Consider the following 20099-nt stretch of genomic DNA (forward strand, 5'->3'; position numbering starts at 1 on the left):
TTCTGCAACAGAACGATGTTCTATCCTTTTCTTTTCTTTTTCCCATTCATTCTAGGCATTAAAATATGAGGCACATCATTTTAAGCAGAAATGACATATTTTATCATTAAGCTGAAGAGCCATATTACTCAAATATGCAAAATGTGTTTTATGAAAATACAATGGATGAGGTTGTGTGACTGGTAATGGTACTCATTTTCCTAAGTTTAAAAATGCACTTCTGAGAGAAGAAAGGGGACCTATGAGCAATCTAGTTCATAGGTGGTAACATTTCCATGTTTATCATGAAAGTTAGTCAAGCATCTATCACTGAGAGTTAAAATTAGCTTGTGCAGTACATTGCTGAAAGCCTCTTCTTAATGTTCATTGATTATATTTGTCTCAAACCTGGCACAATTGTCTCAAAACTGGCACCCTTATGTTCCACCTCATGGCCTCAAAACATGACATTTTGCAGAGATGAGAGGCAAAAGACTTAATTTTACTTGAGCTTTTCCATATTTCAGTGAATTTTATTTGTTTGGGGCATACACATTTCTACATAAACTCACTGAACAAACTTGGAGACAATTGAATGAAATACTTCTTGTCTTAATACTCTTATTATACTTTCCCAATACAATTTTTAAAAAAAAATTAATTAATTTTATTGTTTAAAACCATCACACAACCAAACAAAAACAACATACCTTACAAACAAACAGTACATTAAAAATAACATACATTACAAACAGTAAATATAATCGAATACACCCTTACATAAGACATGCATCACCTCTTATTCCTTCCCCACACTCTTTCTTCTTCCTTACTTCTTCTTCCTACTTCTATTCACTCTACTAATCATTTCTTTCCAAATTCCATCTTTTATCATCAATTCCTTTTACCCCTCTTACTCTCTCCAATCCTTTCTATTTCTCCTTCATCTTCTTTCTCCTATCTTACTCCTCCTCCATCTCATCATCATCCTCCACAACTTCCTTCCATCCCTTTCTTATCCAAGCTACCCTTACCTTCTATCACCTACACTAACCCTCTATCACTTACTTTCCTTTCCTTATACCTTTCCCAATCATTCTTTACTCCTCTCATCGATATCTTATGCCATATACTCCCATTTATCCCCTGTCATTCACACACTTCCTATCTGTTGGTATTTTTCTGTCTTCCCTTTTACTTTTTAAATCCTAATTTCCGTGGGTTTCATCTTTCATCCTTTTTTCATGGAGAACTTCCCCTATTTCCAGTCTTTCCTCTGTCAATACTCCCTTTCCATCCTTTTTAACCTCATTATATTAGTTGATTTTAACTCTCTCTACAAAATTGAAGTTGCTTCATTATGTTAGGTTTATTGTTATTACTTTGCCCCATTTGCACTCAAAAATTTTTTTACTACTATCCAATCATTATTATGTCTTTTTGGAGAGTTCTGTCATACTAAGCAGGCTACTCTGTCCATCTCCATTGCTTCATAATCTACAAATTAAAAGAAAACAAATGTTGGAAATGTCGGAAAGAGAAGGGGAATTTCTATCACTGTTGGTGGATGCGCCCACAAGCTAAAAAATATTGGAGGGATATAAAATAAATTATAGAAAATATTTTGAATATCAAACTGCTACTAAAATCAGAATTATTTTTATTAGGAATTATGGAGGATTATGTAGAAAATGAATTTGGAAAGACAATCTTCTATATGTTAACCACAGCTAGGATGACATTCATACAAAAGTGGAAAATGGAAAAGTGGAGATATCCCCACAAACAATGAATGCCCCATGAGGAACAACTTAGGGAGCTGGAGATGTTTAGCCTGGAGAAGAGAAATTTTAAGAAGTGATATGATAGCCCTGTTTAAATATTTGAAGGGATGTCATATTGAGGAGGGAGCTAACTTGTTTTCTGCTGCTCCAGAGACTAGGACCCGGAGCAATGGATGTAAGCTACAGGAAAAGAGATTCCACCTCAACATTAGGAGGAACTTCCTGACATTAAGGGCTGTTCTACAGTGGAACACATTCCCTCAGAGTGTAATGGAATCTCCTTCCTTAAAGGTCTTCAAGCACAGGTTGGATGGCCATCTGTCGGGGATGCTTTGATTGAGATTTCCTGCATGGCAGGGGGTTGAACTGGATGGCCCTTGTAGTCTCTTCCAACTCTATGATTCTATGATTCTAACCCTGCTTTTTTCCCATTATGTTGTTCATAATATTCTAATGCATTCAAAATAAACCTAATATTTTCTCTCATTTGTCATTGAGGTAAGTATCCACTTTGATCTTCATCTATTAATTTTCCTAAATACGTTTTCAACCTATTTGCCAAGACTATCACAAATATCTTGTAGTCTGTGTTCAGGAGAGAGATGGGTCAGTAATTTCTCACATCCAATTAGTCTTTATACTCTTTGGGGATTAATACAATTTCTGCTTCTTTCTGTGTTTTTGGTAATATCCCCTCTATACCTTAATTCATCACTAATTGCATTGGTTCACTCAATTCCTCACCAAAGGTTTTACGGTCCACCCTTGCCTTACGCGAGGGATCCATTCCGGACCCCACCACGTAAGGCGAATTCCGCCTCTGCTCGAGCCCCATTGGAAACAATGGGCCCTGTGTGCGGTGGCGCGGCAGCACGCAGGGCGACACGGGCGCACACTTCCATTCATTTGAATGGGACACGCCGCCCCTTGCGCCCTGCACATGCTCCGCAGTTTGACCGCATACACTCAAGACCGCGTAAAGCACGCCCATGTATAACCCGGGCGCACTGTATAATAGATTATGGTAAAGCCATCAAGTCCTGGTGATTTCCCTTCCTTACACTGTTTAATGGCTTGGATTACTGTAATAAGTGTATCTACATGAGGCTGCCTTTGAAAACTCTTTGGAAACTTCAGCAGGTTCATGCTGCAGCTAGACTGCTAACTGGAGCTGGTTATAAGGAATATATTTATAGGCAACAGGGAACCTTGCTGAAACTGCTTCACTTGCTACCAGTCCATTTCTGAGCATGATTCAAAGTGCTGGTTTTGACTTATAAAGCCCTGTATGGCTTAAGTCCATACTATTTGAAAGCCCATATCACCCCATATCACCCCATATGAACCTGCTTGAGTCTTATGATCTTCAGAGAGGGCTTTCCCTCTCTTCCACCACCCCCCAAGGCTCAATTGTTGAGGACACGGGAGAGAGCCTTCTTGTTGGCTGCTCCTAGGCATTGGAACTGTTTCCCGAGGGAGACTGATCTGCTGTTATCTTTTTGCTGGTAATCTTCCTGATTAAATAGATCTTCTCCCTTGACTTACCAGAGTGGAGTTATGTGTAACTGAGTGTGCTGTTTTAATACGTATTGTGTATTTTAAGTGTTTTGTTTTAAATTTTAATGTTTTTAAAATAGTGTTTTAATTGAATGTACTATTTATACTTCATTCTTTTTTAATGGTTCAGTTTAAATTTATGCTGTAAGCCACCTTGAACACCATCCAGGAGAAAAATGAAATATAAATGAAATAAGTAGAATAAATAAAACAAATAATAAAAATAAGTCCCCTTATTAATAGTCGTATCCCCCTTGATAAATTTTCAAAAGGTTCTAAATAATATTTACTTTTTAAATTGTGTTTTCAGTGATGACAATGAATTCCATCTGGCATACTTTAATTTATTTACCTGCCCCAATAGAATGATATCCTATTCAACTGTCTATAATTTTAACAGCAACAATCCCTCCTTCCTGTTGGAAAGTTTCAGCAATCAGGAAGTAATATAGGCATTTGTTACTGTGGCCAGATCTAGCTTTTCAAAAAGCAGGTGCACTCATTTTAACTGTGCAAACTTTTGGCTAACCCCAAGACATGGTCATCAGGTTCAGGGATGAAATCAAGACTGAATTTTCTGATTAGCCTTCCAACTGACCTGGGACACCTCTGTCTTATCTGTATTAAGTTTCAATTTGTTTGCTCTCATTCAGTCCATTACTGACTTGGTTAATGAAGACAAGAAGCTGGTGTTAAAAACTGGGAGTGGGAATTGTATTGTGTAACCATCTAAATGTTGTTACATTTAGGCCCAGTACAGACTGCTGGAAAGCCACCATCATGACTCAGCCCCATCCACATGGGGGCCGTCATGATGACACAGGCATGGTGCAGCATCCAAACGTCGCTGTGCTGTGCGTGCATCATCAGTGCTCACGAGTGCGCCAATGGCACACCAATGGCACCTGGCATGCAGACTAAAAAGAACCCATTTTCAGTGGAGGTTTTTTAGTCCTGATAGAAGCCGTGCCATTTGGTTAGTGCGGCCTCCTTGCAGCATAAAAACGGGTGGCTACAGGCCGCCCTTTCAGGGCAGTCTGTTGACCACCTTAGTTCACAGCAATCCTCACTATTGTCTATGCTGGCTAGGGCTTATAGGCTGTATTGTTGGGCTCAGCAACATATAGACCGATAAAATTATCACTGGGTTATGCTACTGAAAGCACACATAGAGTCATTTAACAGAGACATTATTAAGAAAGGCAAACAGCAGATCAGGCCTAGGCTATTCAAGAAAACATCTGGAAATAAAAAGAGAGAGTGAGATCAAGTGAGATGACAATCAACAAATTGGTCTGAATCAGCCTGGTTTGCTTTGTTGTTTAGGATTCTGCCAAAACAATCCTATTTATTACCTCTGAAGCCCAAATTGGGGCCAAGACTACTGGAAGGGTCATCTCTTCTCCTGGGAACGTGCTGGAGCAGATGTTCCGTGTGCCATTGCCTACAAAAGCACAGCTACTGCCAAATCATGAGAGGGCTTTCTCAATAGCATCACATCACATGTGGAATCCCATCGAGGGTAGAAATGTTACCATTTTTGGATTACAACTGTGAGAATCCACCAAAAGTAATTTTACCAAGCTCTTGAACTCTTTGCTTCAAGACACTATCATTTCCCTGCTTAAACAAGCATGCATCTGCCTCTGCTAAGTTTACTTTAGTGTTCCTTCAATTACCACTGATTTTGTCATTGCAAATGCATTTCTTATGTTTTTATTTCTTTATAGATACTTTGAGCAATTCTAATTTTGGAGAGGGAGAAGGGGAGTACAAATTTATAATGTAAAATAAGCCTTCCCAGCCAGAGTGCTTACTATTTGGGCAGTGATCAGAATCTATAGACACAGAATGGCAGTTTAATGAAAGTGCAGTTCACAGCCATTAAAATAATTGTAGACTTTTGCTCTTGATTTCCAGAAGATGATATTTTCAACCTTAATTTGTACCAGCCTCTAAGATGCACAATAAGGGTCTCTTCAACAAAGATCGATTAATTGTGAAAAACTGTTGTTGGGATTAAAATTCCACAAAAAGAAAAAAATAATCTCCTGAGATTATTGCTGGGAAGCAAATAGTAACTAATTACTAAGGAGAATATATTGTTTTCACAGAGGACTGAGATAATACCTTTTCCAGTTGTTGGATTCCTTCCTCCACACAACATATGGATGCCAGGGTCCTGAGTGTCTGAGGATATAGGCCTCTGAAGCAATCCTGTCGGCAGATCTTAAAGAGAGCAACAATCCCTCCTTCCTGTTGGAAAGTTTCAGCAAACAAATCCATTACTCTGCAGTCCAGTATTACTTGCTAGTCATATATCATGACTGACAATTGTTCATGTAGTAATGTCTTCTAAGTACTGATTATTGTAAAGTTGAGGCAACTAACTGGTCAGGCAAGCCGATTAGTTTTTATAAAGTGAGGATCAAAGAGGCATTTTAAGTTCAGTGAGAGATGTGCTGAAGCCACTTACTATTGCCTTCTACACTAATCTTTTACTACACTAATCTTTTACTACACTACTACACTAATCTTAAATTTAGAGATCATATGGTGAATCATCATTAGCATTTCCAACTTCTAGATCACAACATTCTCTTTAAAATGAAAAAAAATGTTTTACAGACAAAATGCACATAAGGTAAAAGTAATGACATCCCCTTGGCAAATTCTGCATATTCACCCAAATTTCTAATTCTCTAATCATTATTTCTCCTTATTTCACTTTGCTAGAACAGTATGGGAAGAGGTATAAAATCTACATCTTGAGTGTCTGTGTCAAATACATTAGGTGCCCTGAATTAGTGCTTGGAAACATGTGTACTTACACTAGCATATGTCCCTAAATATTACAAGCTTCGAATGTAGCATTTCTGATACTGTTGTGATCGGATAATCCATACGGTATAAAATAATCCACACACTATAGACCACAGTGTTCGCTTTCAGAGTTATAATTTCTTCCAAAAATATGGTGTATGAGTATGTTACTCTAAATCAAACAATGTGCTTCTGTAATATTTTCCCTTTACATGTCAAAATATTTCTTTATCCAGTTATTACGATCCATTGAGTAGACTGGAAATAGCATCTCATGGCATATCGGTACACATATTTTCACCATTCTTAAGAGCTGGTTCACACTAGCCAATAGCAGTTGCAGACAATATACCCAGTGATAGATGGGGTTTCCTTGTCACTGAGACAGTGAATCCACTCTGGATTTTAGTCAGAAATTTAAAATCATATCCAGGGATCTGAACCTATTTTGGGATAGAGTTCAGCACCATGGATAAATCTTTTAAATTAAATCCTGGAGGACATTCAGCAGCCCACCTGACATAGAAGCAGGCTGATATGAATCAAGTCACAAAACACTGCATGTGTACATTCTACCTCTGTATATAGTGACAGCATGAAAGATAAACAGTTTAAGGTCATCAATTTGCAGTTCAGTAGTTAGGACTGCATCTGCACTGCAGAAATAATCCAGTTTGACACCACTTTAACGGCCATGGTTTGATGTTATGGAATTTGGGGATTTGTAGTTAGGTGAGATATTTAGCCTTCTCTGCCAGAGAGCCCTGATGCTGCAGCAAACTAAAAATCCCGATATTCCATAGCACTGTGCCGTGACAATTAAAGTGGTGTCAAACTGGATTGTTTCTGCAGTGCAGATGTGGCCTAGGGGGGCAGAAAAAGCCATAAGGGTAAGAAGCATGCACCTGTGGGCACTGTCAGCACAACTGCTGGCAAAAAGATGAAATGAACCAACCTGTTATGAATTGAACATCACTACTTAGGAACTGATCAGAAAGTGACCACCTCCTAGAGCTCTTAAAACACCATTTCAATACCTCTGGAAGCAAGAGATCTAGAAAGACCTGTAGCTAATTTTGATCTGACATGACAACTTAATGTTTTTCAACATGTACATGGGACAGAGACAGTTCTGTTTTTCTTTGCTCCATTTTAAGTTCCATTTCAACCAGCTGTTACAGCAGTGATATTTCCCACATGTTGTTATGATTGATGTTCCATAATAACTCCTTTCTCTTATCACAAATATTATCTGAAAGAAAAGTATCCTTATTGCTACATCATAATAGTCTTCCAGAATATCTGAAAGACCCTATTTCTCCATATGGACCTGCAAGATCTTTAAAAACTTCAGGGAAAGGCTTTCTTTCACTTCTGCCACCATTACAGGCTCGCTTGTGAAGACACAAAAGAGAGACTTCTCAGTGGCTGCTCCCACCCTTTGGAATACCCCTCCATAAGAGATCAGGATGGCCACCATCCTGCTTTCCTTTTGCTAGCAAGAAAAAACTTTTTGTTTAAGCAGGCTTTTAATATCTAACTGTGCCAAGGAGGCTTTTTTTTTTACTGAGGTGTGTGTTTTATTTATTTTTAACTTTTGTATGTTTTTAAATGAAGTTACATTGCTTTAATTGTGACTATTTTAATTGTTTTTAAAATTGCACTGTAGATTTTAATTTATTTCCTTTTGTGAACCATCTTGGTCCTACTCTAGTGGCATGTAAATAAATTAATTAAATAATGATGATTATGATGGCTATGCTTAGAACATATCTGAAGAAGAAAGTTTCATTCAATATAATTTTTCAGTGATTCCAACAGAACTGAGATGGACAAATCAATCTCCATGTCCTTGTCAATTACACATGTGTTTAACTGTTTATTCATACATTTGTTCTGGCCTGTTTCCATAACTTTACAATTTAAATTCATATTTTTGTGCAAAAAGCACATTTCTAAACATATTTTCTCTGAAAGTACACACTGGTAAATGTGTTTGATCCAAAATATAGATTTGCAAGACATCTAGATTTATTTGGAAGCCAAGAACTACATCACAACATTCAGAGAATTGTAAAATCCAAAGGATGACTGCACTTTGATCCACATATGGGCCTAAGAAATACAACAGTGTAAAATGAATGAAATCCTTAAGGATTGCCACTAGGCTTGGATTTCAACCCTGATTCAACCCTGTATGATCTGTGTAGCTTTGACAGAAAACATCCTTGTCTTACTGCCTTTTCCCCATAACAGAATCTTTATACCTAGAAGCTGAATAGCAATCATTACTGTACAGTGCGCCCTTCCCTTACGCAGGGGCTCCATTCCAGACACACACACACGCATAAGGGAAATCATCTGAATGCTCAAGCCCCAATGAAAACAATGGTGCTCGCGTACACGCCGTTGTCTTTTCCAGAGCACAGCTTTCAGCGTAAGCTGAAAGCCATATATAGCGTGCCCACGTATGACGTATATTGTATTGTATCCAACCCATGAATATGATCTGATTATCTTGTCCATGAAACAAGTCTCAGGTGTTGCCAATATTCATTCCAAAATTTGTCCTTGGCTCCCAAGACTTCCAAATTAGATCACCTTTTACACCTGTGTGATTTCTCTGTCTATACATGCTTAGTCATTTTGCTTCTCACATACATATTTTATTTCTATAACTGCATATCCCATGTTGCATTTCTTGACATGACTGACCCAGGTTACTGATACACATCACTATGAGGACCAGAATATGCCACTCACAAAGCAGCATATAATGGAGCATCTTGCCAGTACAATAACTGGCCCATGTAGAAATAACTGACAGTTCAAGAGGTGCAAGTCATTTGAACTGGAACTGGAGACTCTGGCCTCATCCATTGAGCATAAACCAAGGACCACTGGGTCTACCCTGACTCATAGAAAGAACATCAGGCAAGGGTAGACCAACCTGGCCAAATACATTAGTCAAAAATGGAAAAGATGCTGGGTGCTTCACCTTTCCTTGACCAAGGTTGCCTTTTCTTTCTCCCTCCAAATTCCTTTTCCTTTTGTGCCATGCCTTGGGGGCATAAATATCTTATTAATAATCACTCAGGGAGCCTTTTTATTGAACAGCAGACGGGACATGCTATATGTCTCTATGTGTGTATGTGTGTGAATTTAATTTTGCTTACCCCTGCAGAAATTCTGGTCAACAGTAATTTCAGAACTGTGTTTAGTGAAAACCATCTGCAGATAAGTGGGCATGAATTCTTCAACTTTAGAGGTTTTCCAGCTTCATGAAATTATTCCTTTCTCTTGTTTCATTTGTATAGCACAGCATTAAAGCAACTTAGAAACCTTCATTAGCATAAGAGTAGCCAAAGGAAAAGTGAATGAAATTCTATTGATTTTCTGGAATGAAAACTAAATGCAGTCTGCCATCTTCAAACCACTTTTTCAATTGTCCAAGGATATTGGTTAGGGACTAATGGGGAACAGTGGTACAAGGACTGCAATTAAGGCTTGCTTTAGTCATCCATGGACTGTGATTTCTTTTTAGGCTGATTTTAATCAAGGTAAAAAATAGTTGTAATATATATGTAAAAGCTTTAGGTATGCCTTCAAGAAAAGTTTATATTTCAGCCCCAGACAGGTACTTGTATCTATTATGGTAGTCAATAGAAGCATGAGTTGGATCCAGAATCTGCCTTCCATAGGCAGAAGGATTCCACTCACAGAAAGTAACTCTATCCAGTTGGGGGGGGTGGTAATCCCCCTCACCACAGTTCACCACTTTGTGTAGCATTCTCAGGGAGCTGGAGAAGCTGCCATGAAAAGGGATCTTCAGTCTTCAGTCCATTTTAAGCACAATTCCAGAAGAATCTATTATCTGTGCACAATGGATAAAATAAGAATGCTTCCTAATTGATGCAGACTTCTCCTATATTAGCTTTCTTGAGGCATAAACTCATTGCCTCCAAGAGGCTCTCTACTAGTCTTATATTTGATGAAATGTCCATATGAGATATCTGGCCATGTTATCAATATTTCCAAGTACAATTAGAGGAAGTATGGTGAGTGGTCCTGTTCAAATCCAACATGTGTCTAGCTGAGTATACTTAGTCTAAGTTGGGGAAGAAATCACCAACCCAGCACCATACATGGAGAGTTATCAAGAGCAGAAATATGGCTGAAGCAAATCCAAAAGGTTGTCTAAGCAGGCTACACTTCCATCCATTGAGTAACCAATTATAGTAATTAAATGAGGTAGCCAAAGTCCAGAAACTTTGGCGAGTTAAAATAAGGAACAGCAAGCAAAGCGACAAAGAGGTTTTGACACTGTTGTTTTCACCCAAAGGATGGCTTCTGCTTTTCTAATTTATAGGTGATTTTAAATCAACACAACTGGCCTAATTACCGCAGTGTGCTCCTTTTAAGGCTGGCTGAAGTTTTCCCTGCAGCTGGCACTCTAGTTTCCAACTCTCAGAGGAATGAAGTGGCTCGCCGTGTAACCCTATCTCTTGAGAAGCATCAAAAGCCACATGGGATAGTCCGAACTCCATTTCTAACAGATCTCTAGCAGAGATATTAGCCTCCTCTGTGTCCCACTGGGGCCTGTTTTCTTTGCTTTTATCTTTCCCCTCCTCTCCTGAAGAGGCCTCTTTCAAGTAAGACATGGCAGTCCAGATATTAGTCTGTGACTTGAGAGACCCAGGTTCTAATCCTCTCTGAGCCATGAAATTCACTGGATGGCCTTGGACCAATCACACTCCCTCAGTCTTAAATACCTCTGAGACTGTTGTGTTCTGAAGCTAAAGTGGAGAGTAGAGAATCTTGTAAATCATCTTGAGCTCACTGGAGCAAAGGCATGGTAACATGGGACTAATGCATTTTTAAAAAGTAAGTCTCGAGACCAGAAATATGATTCATTTATTAATGCTTAGAGCAAAGGTCATTCACATACAAAATACAACAGGTAAGAGCAGCATTTCCAGACCCAGAAAAACTAAGAGTATGGTGGGAATGAAATATCTAAGTATGGCTATATAGTTTTAATAAAGATTTGCACACATGACTAACAAGCAAATGCGCTGCCTGTATCCCAAATCAAAGGTAAAATGTATCTACTGTGCAGAGTTAGTAACTGAGGCTTTAAAAACCTGTGCAATTTATCAGCATACAGAATGACACCAAGATCATCAAGCTTTAGTGAATGGCTATCTTTCTTTTCTACAGCTTTATTAAGTAGAAGCCTTAAATGGATGACACCACTAGATCTTTGCTGACATTAGTGCATTAGCTGCAAACAAGTGTGTGACAAGGCTCCATGTACTCGTCTACCAATGATAAAAAGTGAACTGTCAATATATAGTCAGCAAGAAGCACAGTGAATTAAATGCAAAATGTCATTTACACCTTAGCAAAGCTACTAGGAAACAAGACTACAGGTTCATACTTAATGGTAATCCATCTTTCATAGACTTAGTCTGCAACCAAAACAAATAGAAGACTGATTATCTTAAAAGCTGCCAGGCATTAAACATATATCAGATTCTCTATTCAACAAACTCTAAATGAATACGTAAGGATGTCCTCTTTTTGGGGCTCAACAAACCGGCCATTAAGGCCAGCCTGGGGGTGGAGTCAGGACACAGTGTCCACATGATGCATGCCCCAACTCTGTCCCCAGGCTGGCCTGACCCTGCGCACTGCTACAAGTGGTGTGCAGCATCACAGCATCCTCTGGCACCACACAGGGGTGGCTATGGGCACAAAAAGAAGCCGCTTTTTGTGGCTCCTTTTTTCATCACAGAAAGGAGAGATCAGGGCCACAGCATGCGGTTGCAATGGCCCCAATCCGGCTGTACAGCTCCTTTTCCTCTCACAACTACCCTTTGAGCTGAGGGTGAGTTGAAAGTGACTCATGTCCAAATGACTCAACAGAGCTGAGAGACAATCAAGGTTTCATAACCTATTATCTGAAGTCAAAAACTGTCCCACCATCCTCACAGGGACATTTGGTGGGGACATGGGAAAGGAAAAACCTTTGACGGTAATAGTAGTAAGTCCAATTGGGGACACAATGGAACTTCATTATGAATAAACATACAGAGTGCGCCCACGTCATACATGGGCGCGCTTTACACAGCTTTCAGCATATGCTGAAAGCCACACTGGGAGAAGGGGTGGTGTGTCCCATAGGGAATAATGGGGGCGCGCCCGTGGTGCATGCGCGCCTCCGCACCACCACGCCACCATGTGCACGAACCCCATTCATTTAAATGGGGCTCAAGCATAGGCAGAATTCCCTTTCTGTGGGGGAGTCCGGAATGGATCCCCCGTGTAAAGAAAGGGCAGACTGTACATAGAACTGCACTGAACATTTTGCTTTGTAGCTTGATGTTTTTCCTTTTCTTCTTTAAAAGGTGTTTCATGATAATCCAGTTGCATGCCCTAAATTTATGTTCTTGTTTTTATTTTATTGTTTGAGATCTTCCAGTACCAGAAATTAAGGAAAATTGTGATACAAAGTCTGATAATAGATCTACAGTTGCACACAGAGGTAAGTGAAATACAAAAGGGAACAAGCAAGATCATGAGAAGAAGAGCTAGTATCATTTTATATTGTATAAATTAATAGGATGGCTTGCCTTGGCACAGATGGTGCTTTGTTTAGACTACCGTGCTTAGGATTGGGAAAATTGCTCAAGAAGGAAGTTGACAATTTGTAAAAAGTTCAAAGGAAACGTAGAATGACAATAAAGCATAAAGGGGGCTAATCCTATGGTTCAATGACTCAAAGAAACCAGATGTCTTTAGCCAAAATGGAAAAATATCAGAGGAAATAGGTTGCTGGAGATTTTTATGATTCTTGTAATCAAGCATTAACTGGTATTTCTGGGCACAACCTTCAGTGTTACAGGATGAAAAAGCTGGTGGCTTCTAAATATCGAAGGCATTGGTCTAAGGAAATGTTTAATGGCAATCTATTCTGCTTCCTCTATTAAAACAACATTGATTTTCATAGTATCACTTGCAATAATAAAAAGATAAATCAATCTTGTATATGAGCAGCTGGGAGAGATTGTGAGTTAAATTGAGTAATTTAAGTTCCTCTTCTGCATCATCCCAGCCAAGATATGTAGTTTTTAAACAAAAAACAATCCAATAGCATAGGCTTTAGAAGGTTTCAATCCAGCTTCACTACTTTACAGATTAGACAGTACATCATGTCATTTGTTCTACTGTTCTCTTTGGAGATGTCTTCTTGATTACAATCATACACATACTTAGGTTTTTAATTCATTGTGGTTATGGACTTGCTTTGTTATTAATTGTGGCAAAGCTAAATTAACTCATAGATATCACAGATAAAGCACATTTTCCACTAAGAAGCCCTCCTTCAGATTTATAACCTCCCTTTACTGATGTCCTGTTGTGCTCTTAAAGCTTTAAAAAAGACAAATTAATTCTGTAAACAGAATAAGATGTATAGGTTTGGAAACTGACACTCCACCAGCCAGACTCTTAACATACAAACTGTAATGTGGCTTTATTCTAAAAATAATCTTTCAGTGATGATGTACATTTGAATTTATTTATGTATTAGATAGATGTCCTGCTTCCCTTCAACAGGAAAAATATCAAAATGGATTACAGCATGCTAACAGAACTGCTTTTGCAGATTCAGAAAACTCAGTTTTCTAAAACAGTACTCCAATAATCTCCAAGCCAACATGACCAATAGGCTGTCTGAGGGATTCTGAGAGATATATTCTAAACATGCACATTATCAGAAAACTGGAGAGGGCTCCAATACCTTTAATAGTTGTACAGAAGAGAGAACCAGGTAACAAGGAACACTTGCTGGAACACAAACATTACACGTACAGGAGCTCTCTTCAGTTTTCTCTCATTATTAAGTGCAATATCTTTTTGTATTGTTATATCCAGACATTTGTATATCTGTTTTTTCTGACTGCTTATTCTGTTTGAAAAATCATGGCAGAACTTTAAAAAAAACATGAGTGCTATCTGCCCCTTGACTTTAACTCCAGAGGAAAGATGGAATGCTGAAATGCTTTAGGTACTGATATTTACAGAAGCAAGTTGCATGGCTATGAGGCAAAGGGTTTAGTCTGTGGAGGCCCCATGTCTATGGAGATATCTTCCTCAAAAGGTCCATTTGATCATTCTCTTTCAGAAGATGGTTGTTTAATATTTAGTTGCTGTTACAGTTGCTTCAGTCTCATGCTTTAAAAGCTCATGCTGCATTGGTCTCATTCTGTAACAGTTTTACCGCTTGTTACCTTAATTGAAACATATTTGCTGATCTTTGTAACCAAACACCATAACAGTCTTTATAACTCATGTGCAATTTTTATAAAAGAAATAACAAGTAGATAAGTAGATGGAGGGTGAGAGGGAGGGAGAGAAAGAGAGAGAGAGAGACCAACCCTGACTTCCCTGTCTTAATCCAGAATAGCCCAGAGACTGCTTGATACAAAGCTCTATGGAATTTCTTTGTGAGTTTACAGTTACAAAAACATAAAAGTGTTGAAGTGTGGTTTACCTGAGCAATGATGCGACACAAATGAGAGCCTTCCTGGGTCAGACTGAATAAATTGCTTGTAGCTGATTCAGCAGAATAGAGGTTATCTGATGAATCTATTTCCCTCACCAGGTTCTGTGTGACACAAACCAAAATAAATGTCATTTACGTCTGCACATAATGCAAAAGAAGTATTGTCCAAACTACTTGGAGATTAAATCAGTTTTAAACTTTGCCCTGAAGAAGCCTTAATACAAATACCGTCTCTTCCTAGTTGCCAGTACTGTCATTCCCACATTTGGATTACAATAGATTGTATCCAAAAATGTTCTGACAGAATGCCAGCCTTTCTCTTCACCAGTCCTCTACCCTCCATCCCCCTGTGTCCATTTCCAAGAGCTGCTCTAATAGATTTGGGGTCCCAGAGAAATAGAAAAGGCAAAGATAAATTGTCCATGCCACTTGGCATTGAATGTAGAATGTATGCAGAATACTGCATCTTTTCAAAAAATATCATATAGGTTTGTATTCACAGGACAGTGAGTAACAGGGGAAAATGCTGGAGTGCTATTCTCAAGAATTAGCTGCAGACATCTCATACTGTTTGCTGGCTGGGAACTTTGTATATAGGGATATGGTGAGGACAAATAAGGGTCTTGCCCCAAATAAGAATTCTGCACACACATCCCAGGAAATTTCCCTTCCGTCTCCAAATTTCTGCTCTGTCCAGGGATTCCTCTCCAGGGACACATACTAGGCTCAGAAGGCAACTAGAGGGAGGGCTATGGTGGCATGCTGGACTCAGAACACATGGGGGGGCTCCCTTCCAAGTCCTGGGTCGACTCAAAAGACAGCTGGGGGGGGGGTGATGGTGGGACCTGGAGAGGAAGCCTTGGACACAGCAAGTTTGACACATGTACTGATAGTGACATTCAGTGCTTCATCAAAGAAAAGCAAATGTAGAGATCTTGGCTTTTGTAAGTAATATATTTGAAGGAATTCGAAGTGGACAGTTTCTCTGCAGGCTTGCAAAGAAATCATGGCACACTAGACTTTACTAACAGTTCAGATCATTATAGAATGACCTGCATAATATACATATACTTCCTAGTTACTACTATCTAATTGAAACAATTATTTTGTATGTGAAAAATGTTATATTTCAAATTGATTTGTTTTTTTTAAGCTTCAGAACATGCTGATTAGAATTCATTAATTAACTATAAAAACCTTTACCCAAAGAAACCTTTTTCATAGTGAGCAATGGCCAATCTGCTTCCCAATTTCTGTCTTTGCCCCACCATGAATATTGTGTCACTATAAATATCCAACATGTCTAGGGGACATTCGGTTGAAGAAGACTGATTTAAAGTGTGCAGATTAGGGATAATCCAACTGTATTGACAATCCCCAGCATTAAAACTTTGATAGTGAGTCCCAGGAGATTACAGCTGTTTCAGGAAATCTTCAAAGATAAAAAGCTAGACATAGAGTTATGCTTCCAAAATATTTTCCATATTGTTAAAGGGGAAAAATACTTACCTTTATTTCATGGGTTAAAGCTAGTTCTATCAATTGGCCAAAATATTGTGCAACTGTGGTCAGTGTATCATTAATACAAGATTTCATTGACTTTAATATTTGTTCATCTTCAATCTGTATGCACCTGAAAAGAAATATTTTTAAAAGGTTGTATTTACCCTCATGGCACTTTAACCATACAAACTAAGCTTTAACTAAGGTGTGAAACAACATAGAAGCTCAAACATAAATATAATTAAGGGCATATCTACATGACACAATTATAGCACTTTAATACAGGTTTAGGTGTCATGGCTCCATCTTAGGGAATCCTGAGATTTGTTGTTTTGCAAGATATTTAGAATTCCCTGCTAGATAAATTTAGTGCTGTAGTCCTAGGTATTGCCTCCAACTACCTCACCAAACTACACATTCCATGATTTCATAGAATGGAGCATGGCAGATAAAGTGGTATCCAATATCTATAGTTATACACTCTAAAAGGCACAAATTGAAGATGATGAGACAAATCCCCACAAGCACAAAAGCTTCCTATTCTCTTCTTTTAAGGGAATTATTCCATAAGACACATGAAAGGTCTCCTCTAGGTTTACCTAGCACCCCTCTACTAATAAAAGAAATGGCTGTGTTGATCAGAGTTGGCAGATCACAAGCAGTATCTGAAAGAATAATGGAGAGGATCGCCCAGCCCTCCAGATACTGTTGGACTATAACTCCCAGGATTACTCACTTTCTACTGTACTGGCTAGGGCTGCTGGGAGTTGCAGTCCAACAATATATGGGGGGGGGGGTTTGAATAATTCCCATTCTGGTGTAAATTTCAAATGTGTTACAGTATCACAGTTCTCCAAAACATTGAAAAAGTCCCCAGTATTTAAGAAGGAACTGCTATGATAAAATAGTTACTAGTTACACTTGTTTTTACCTTTCAGTAACTGTTGTAAGTTCTGAACATTTTTCCACCAGCATTTTTTCATACTGCAGAAGAAAGGAAAATAAATAACTGGGGTGTTCTTTTGTTTTAAATATCAAATATATTTTCTTTTTACAACATGTAAAACAGTGATTGCTAAAATTTAATTAGAATCGGAGTTAAGAGTTTATTTAGATAGTTTAAATCATTTTCATTTTGTGACTACATCAAAAATATATGCCTAAGATCAAAGCATTCCCAATTAACTAGATCAAAATGGGTAAGTTCCCACTATTAGCCAAGGCTGTTTTCTGTCTGTGAGGTTCACTACAGACAGAAAACAACCTTGGCTAATACGGGTACTTTATGCAAGGAAGCACTACTCAAAGAAAGTGTCCCAATTCCAATTTTTCAACTCTAAGTGACTGCCTCTCAGGCCCTTTTCTAAAATAAAAGTGTTAGGTTAGAAACATTAGCATGTAACATCAGCCTGCACAGTAAGGATATTAATTTAAAGACAATTTAGTCAGATGTCTAATTCACATATCATTTTTGTCACCAGTATTATTCAGAGAAATAATATCTGCTGGTAGCATTAAAAAAGCGACCTAGCTAAGCAGCAGAACATATGTTTTGCTAATTTTCAAGAGGTGTCAGTTCCATCCCTTGATATTTCCTGTTTAAAAGGTTCAAGTGAGGGAGCAGTTGATGGAAAGAAATTTTCACCCAAGACCCCACCAGTCAGAATGACAGTATGCTAGATCAACAAATACTCTGCCAAACTGTTTCCCATTATGATGACATGATATTCAAAATTTCTGTCAGGGCACCATGATGTAAATGCATGCTTTCAAAATCCAAAGGGATTAATTATATGTTTTGCTAGGTGTAAAATAAGTTGTATTTAAAAATAAAATTATAAAATATATGCATATAAAATATTTCTTGACATCTCCAATTAAGGCTGGAAAAATCTCCTGCCTGTAATCCTGCAGAGGTAATGCCACCCAGTGTTGATAGTACTGGGCTGGATGGACCAGTGGTCTGATTCAATATAAGGCACTTCTCTGTGTAGCTGCATGAAGTTTTTCTTCTCTTCAGGTTCATGAATGTTAATAAAATAATAATAAAATATTTATTTATAGCCCGCCTTTCCTCAGATCAAGGCAGGTTACAGAAAGTGCCATTATAAAAATAAAAACACAGCAAATATACATTAAAATAGCAATCACCAAATACAATCAATGCAATCAACAATATAACAATATCCAGCTAGCTTAGAATGTACAACAACAGTAACAGCGAGGGGGGAAGAGGGGAGGCTAACAAGGGAACAATTAGGGGAAGGCTTGTTGGAACAGGAAGGTTTTTAACTCCTTCCTGAACCGATCAAGGGAGGTGGCCGAGCAGAGCTCACCAGGAAGCGAGTTCCAGAGCTGAGGGGCCGAGATGGTAAAGGCCCTACACAATGTTGTGGCATATTTCGAGTCTGGAACTCTCAGCAAATGCTTCCCGGCTGATCTGAGTGTGCGGGGCGGATTATATGGGGAGAGGCGGTTCTCCAAGTACCCTGGGCCCAAGCCATTTAGGGCTTTATTGGTAATAACCAACACCTTGTATTGCGCTCGGAAGCAAATAGGCAGCCAATGTAGATCTTTTAATACTGGTGTTATGTGGGTGGCCCTGGAAGATCCAGTGACCAACCTAGCTGTTTAAAAGGTTCAGGTGTTCCTTTTAAGTGAGTTTATATAAGCATCCTGAGTGCTAGCAGTTTCCCAGTAATCTTGTTTTTACCAAATTCTTACCTGGTGCATTTCATCCCACGAATTCCTTGTAAATGTGTTGTATTCACTGATCATTGAACGTACGTGGCAGTTGACCCTTACTGTCATGCTATGAACCCTTTGCCATCTGTTCTTCTCTAATTTCTGTACAATTCTGGTCAGCTCGGTGCTTATAATCCACGCTCTTTTCAGCAACAACTGCAAGTTGTCACAGGCACTCTGTTGTGATGAAAGGGAAAATTCACTCTGTGCATCTTCTTCTATGCTGATTGGTTTGGACTGAAGAATACACATGCACTCACAATCTGTCATGAATTTCAAGTCTTCCATCCAACGCTGGACAGAGTCCATCTGGATTAAATGCATGCTAATAAGAAAAAGGGGAGGGGAGGCAAAATATATATTATGTGTTAGTTCATTGTAATTCGTACTGGCTCCCATTCAACACCTGTGATTCAAAATCAGAGGACTCAGGTTCATATAGGGTCCATTTCTGTCATAGGGTTTTACACAGTATCTTCTTCATTCACTTCAAAATTAAGTGAAATGTGTGTGCATGTGCCTTCAATTTACCTGTTGACCTATGGCAACTACATTAATTTCATTTGGGTTTTTTTATTATTGTTGTTAGATGTCCCCAAGTCATTTCTGACTTATAGCTACTCTGTCGTGGGATTTTTCTTTGCAAAGTTTGTTCAAAGGGGCTTTGCCTTTGCCTTCCTCTGAGGATGAGAGAGTGTGATGTGCCCATGGTCATCTGATGTTTTTCCATGGCTGAGCAGGGATTATTCAGAGTCATAGTCCAATGCTCAAATCACTGCACAATGCTGGCTCTCCAACAAGGAATACTCAGAGGTGATTTTGTCACTTCTTTCCTCTGAAATATGGCCGACAACAACTGGTATTCATTGCTAGTCTCTAACCAGGGCTGATCCTTTCCAAGATCAGACAGGATCTGATGGCTTTAGAGTATTTAGGCCCCAATTCACCATGCTAAATGATTTTTCATAGATTTTTCCAAGCATTAAGTGATCAGGGAACCACTGACAACAAGAAGCTCTGCACACATTACAATTCCAGGCTTATTCTAAGCTTTTCTCCCTACTGCACAAAAATCAAAAAGGCTGCTACAAAGGAGACAGTTCTTCCTGATCCACTCAGACCACACGTTATTTGTATGA

At 38.7% G+C, this 20099-nt stretch overlaps 1 protein-coding gene across 1 annotated transcript in view; it reads right to left on the minus strand.

Annotated features, from left to right (window-relative positions):
* Window positions 1-19284, minus strand: part of INSC (INSC spindle orientation adaptor protein) — a 94413-nt gene extending 75129 nt beyond the window's left edge. Inside the window, exons 1-5 of the mRNA XM_089521099.1 lie at window positions 18940-19284; window positions 17147-17199; window positions 16222-16345; window positions 14701-14814; window positions 5451-5576 (exon numbers count right to left, since the gene is read on the minus strand). Coding sequence (XP_089377225.1) covers window positions 5451-5576; window positions 14701-14814; window positions 16222-16345; window positions 17147-17199; window positions 18940-19284 — 762 coding nt within the window. The remainder of the gene's footprint in view (window positions 1-5450; window positions 5577-14700; window positions 14815-16221; window positions 16346-17146; window positions 17200-18939) is intronic.
* Between the last annotated feature and the right edge of the window lie 815 nt (window positions 19285-20099).

This window comes from Sceloporus occidentalis, unplaced genomic scaffold (assembly GCF_023333645.1).
Source record: "Sceloporus occidentalis isolate IW3139 unplaced genomic scaffold, rSceOcc1.0.p SCAF_4, whole genome shotgun sequence".
NCBI classification, from domain to species: Eukaryota; Metazoa; Chordata; class Lepidosauria; order Squamata; family Phrynosomatidae; genus Sceloporus; species Sceloporus occidentalis.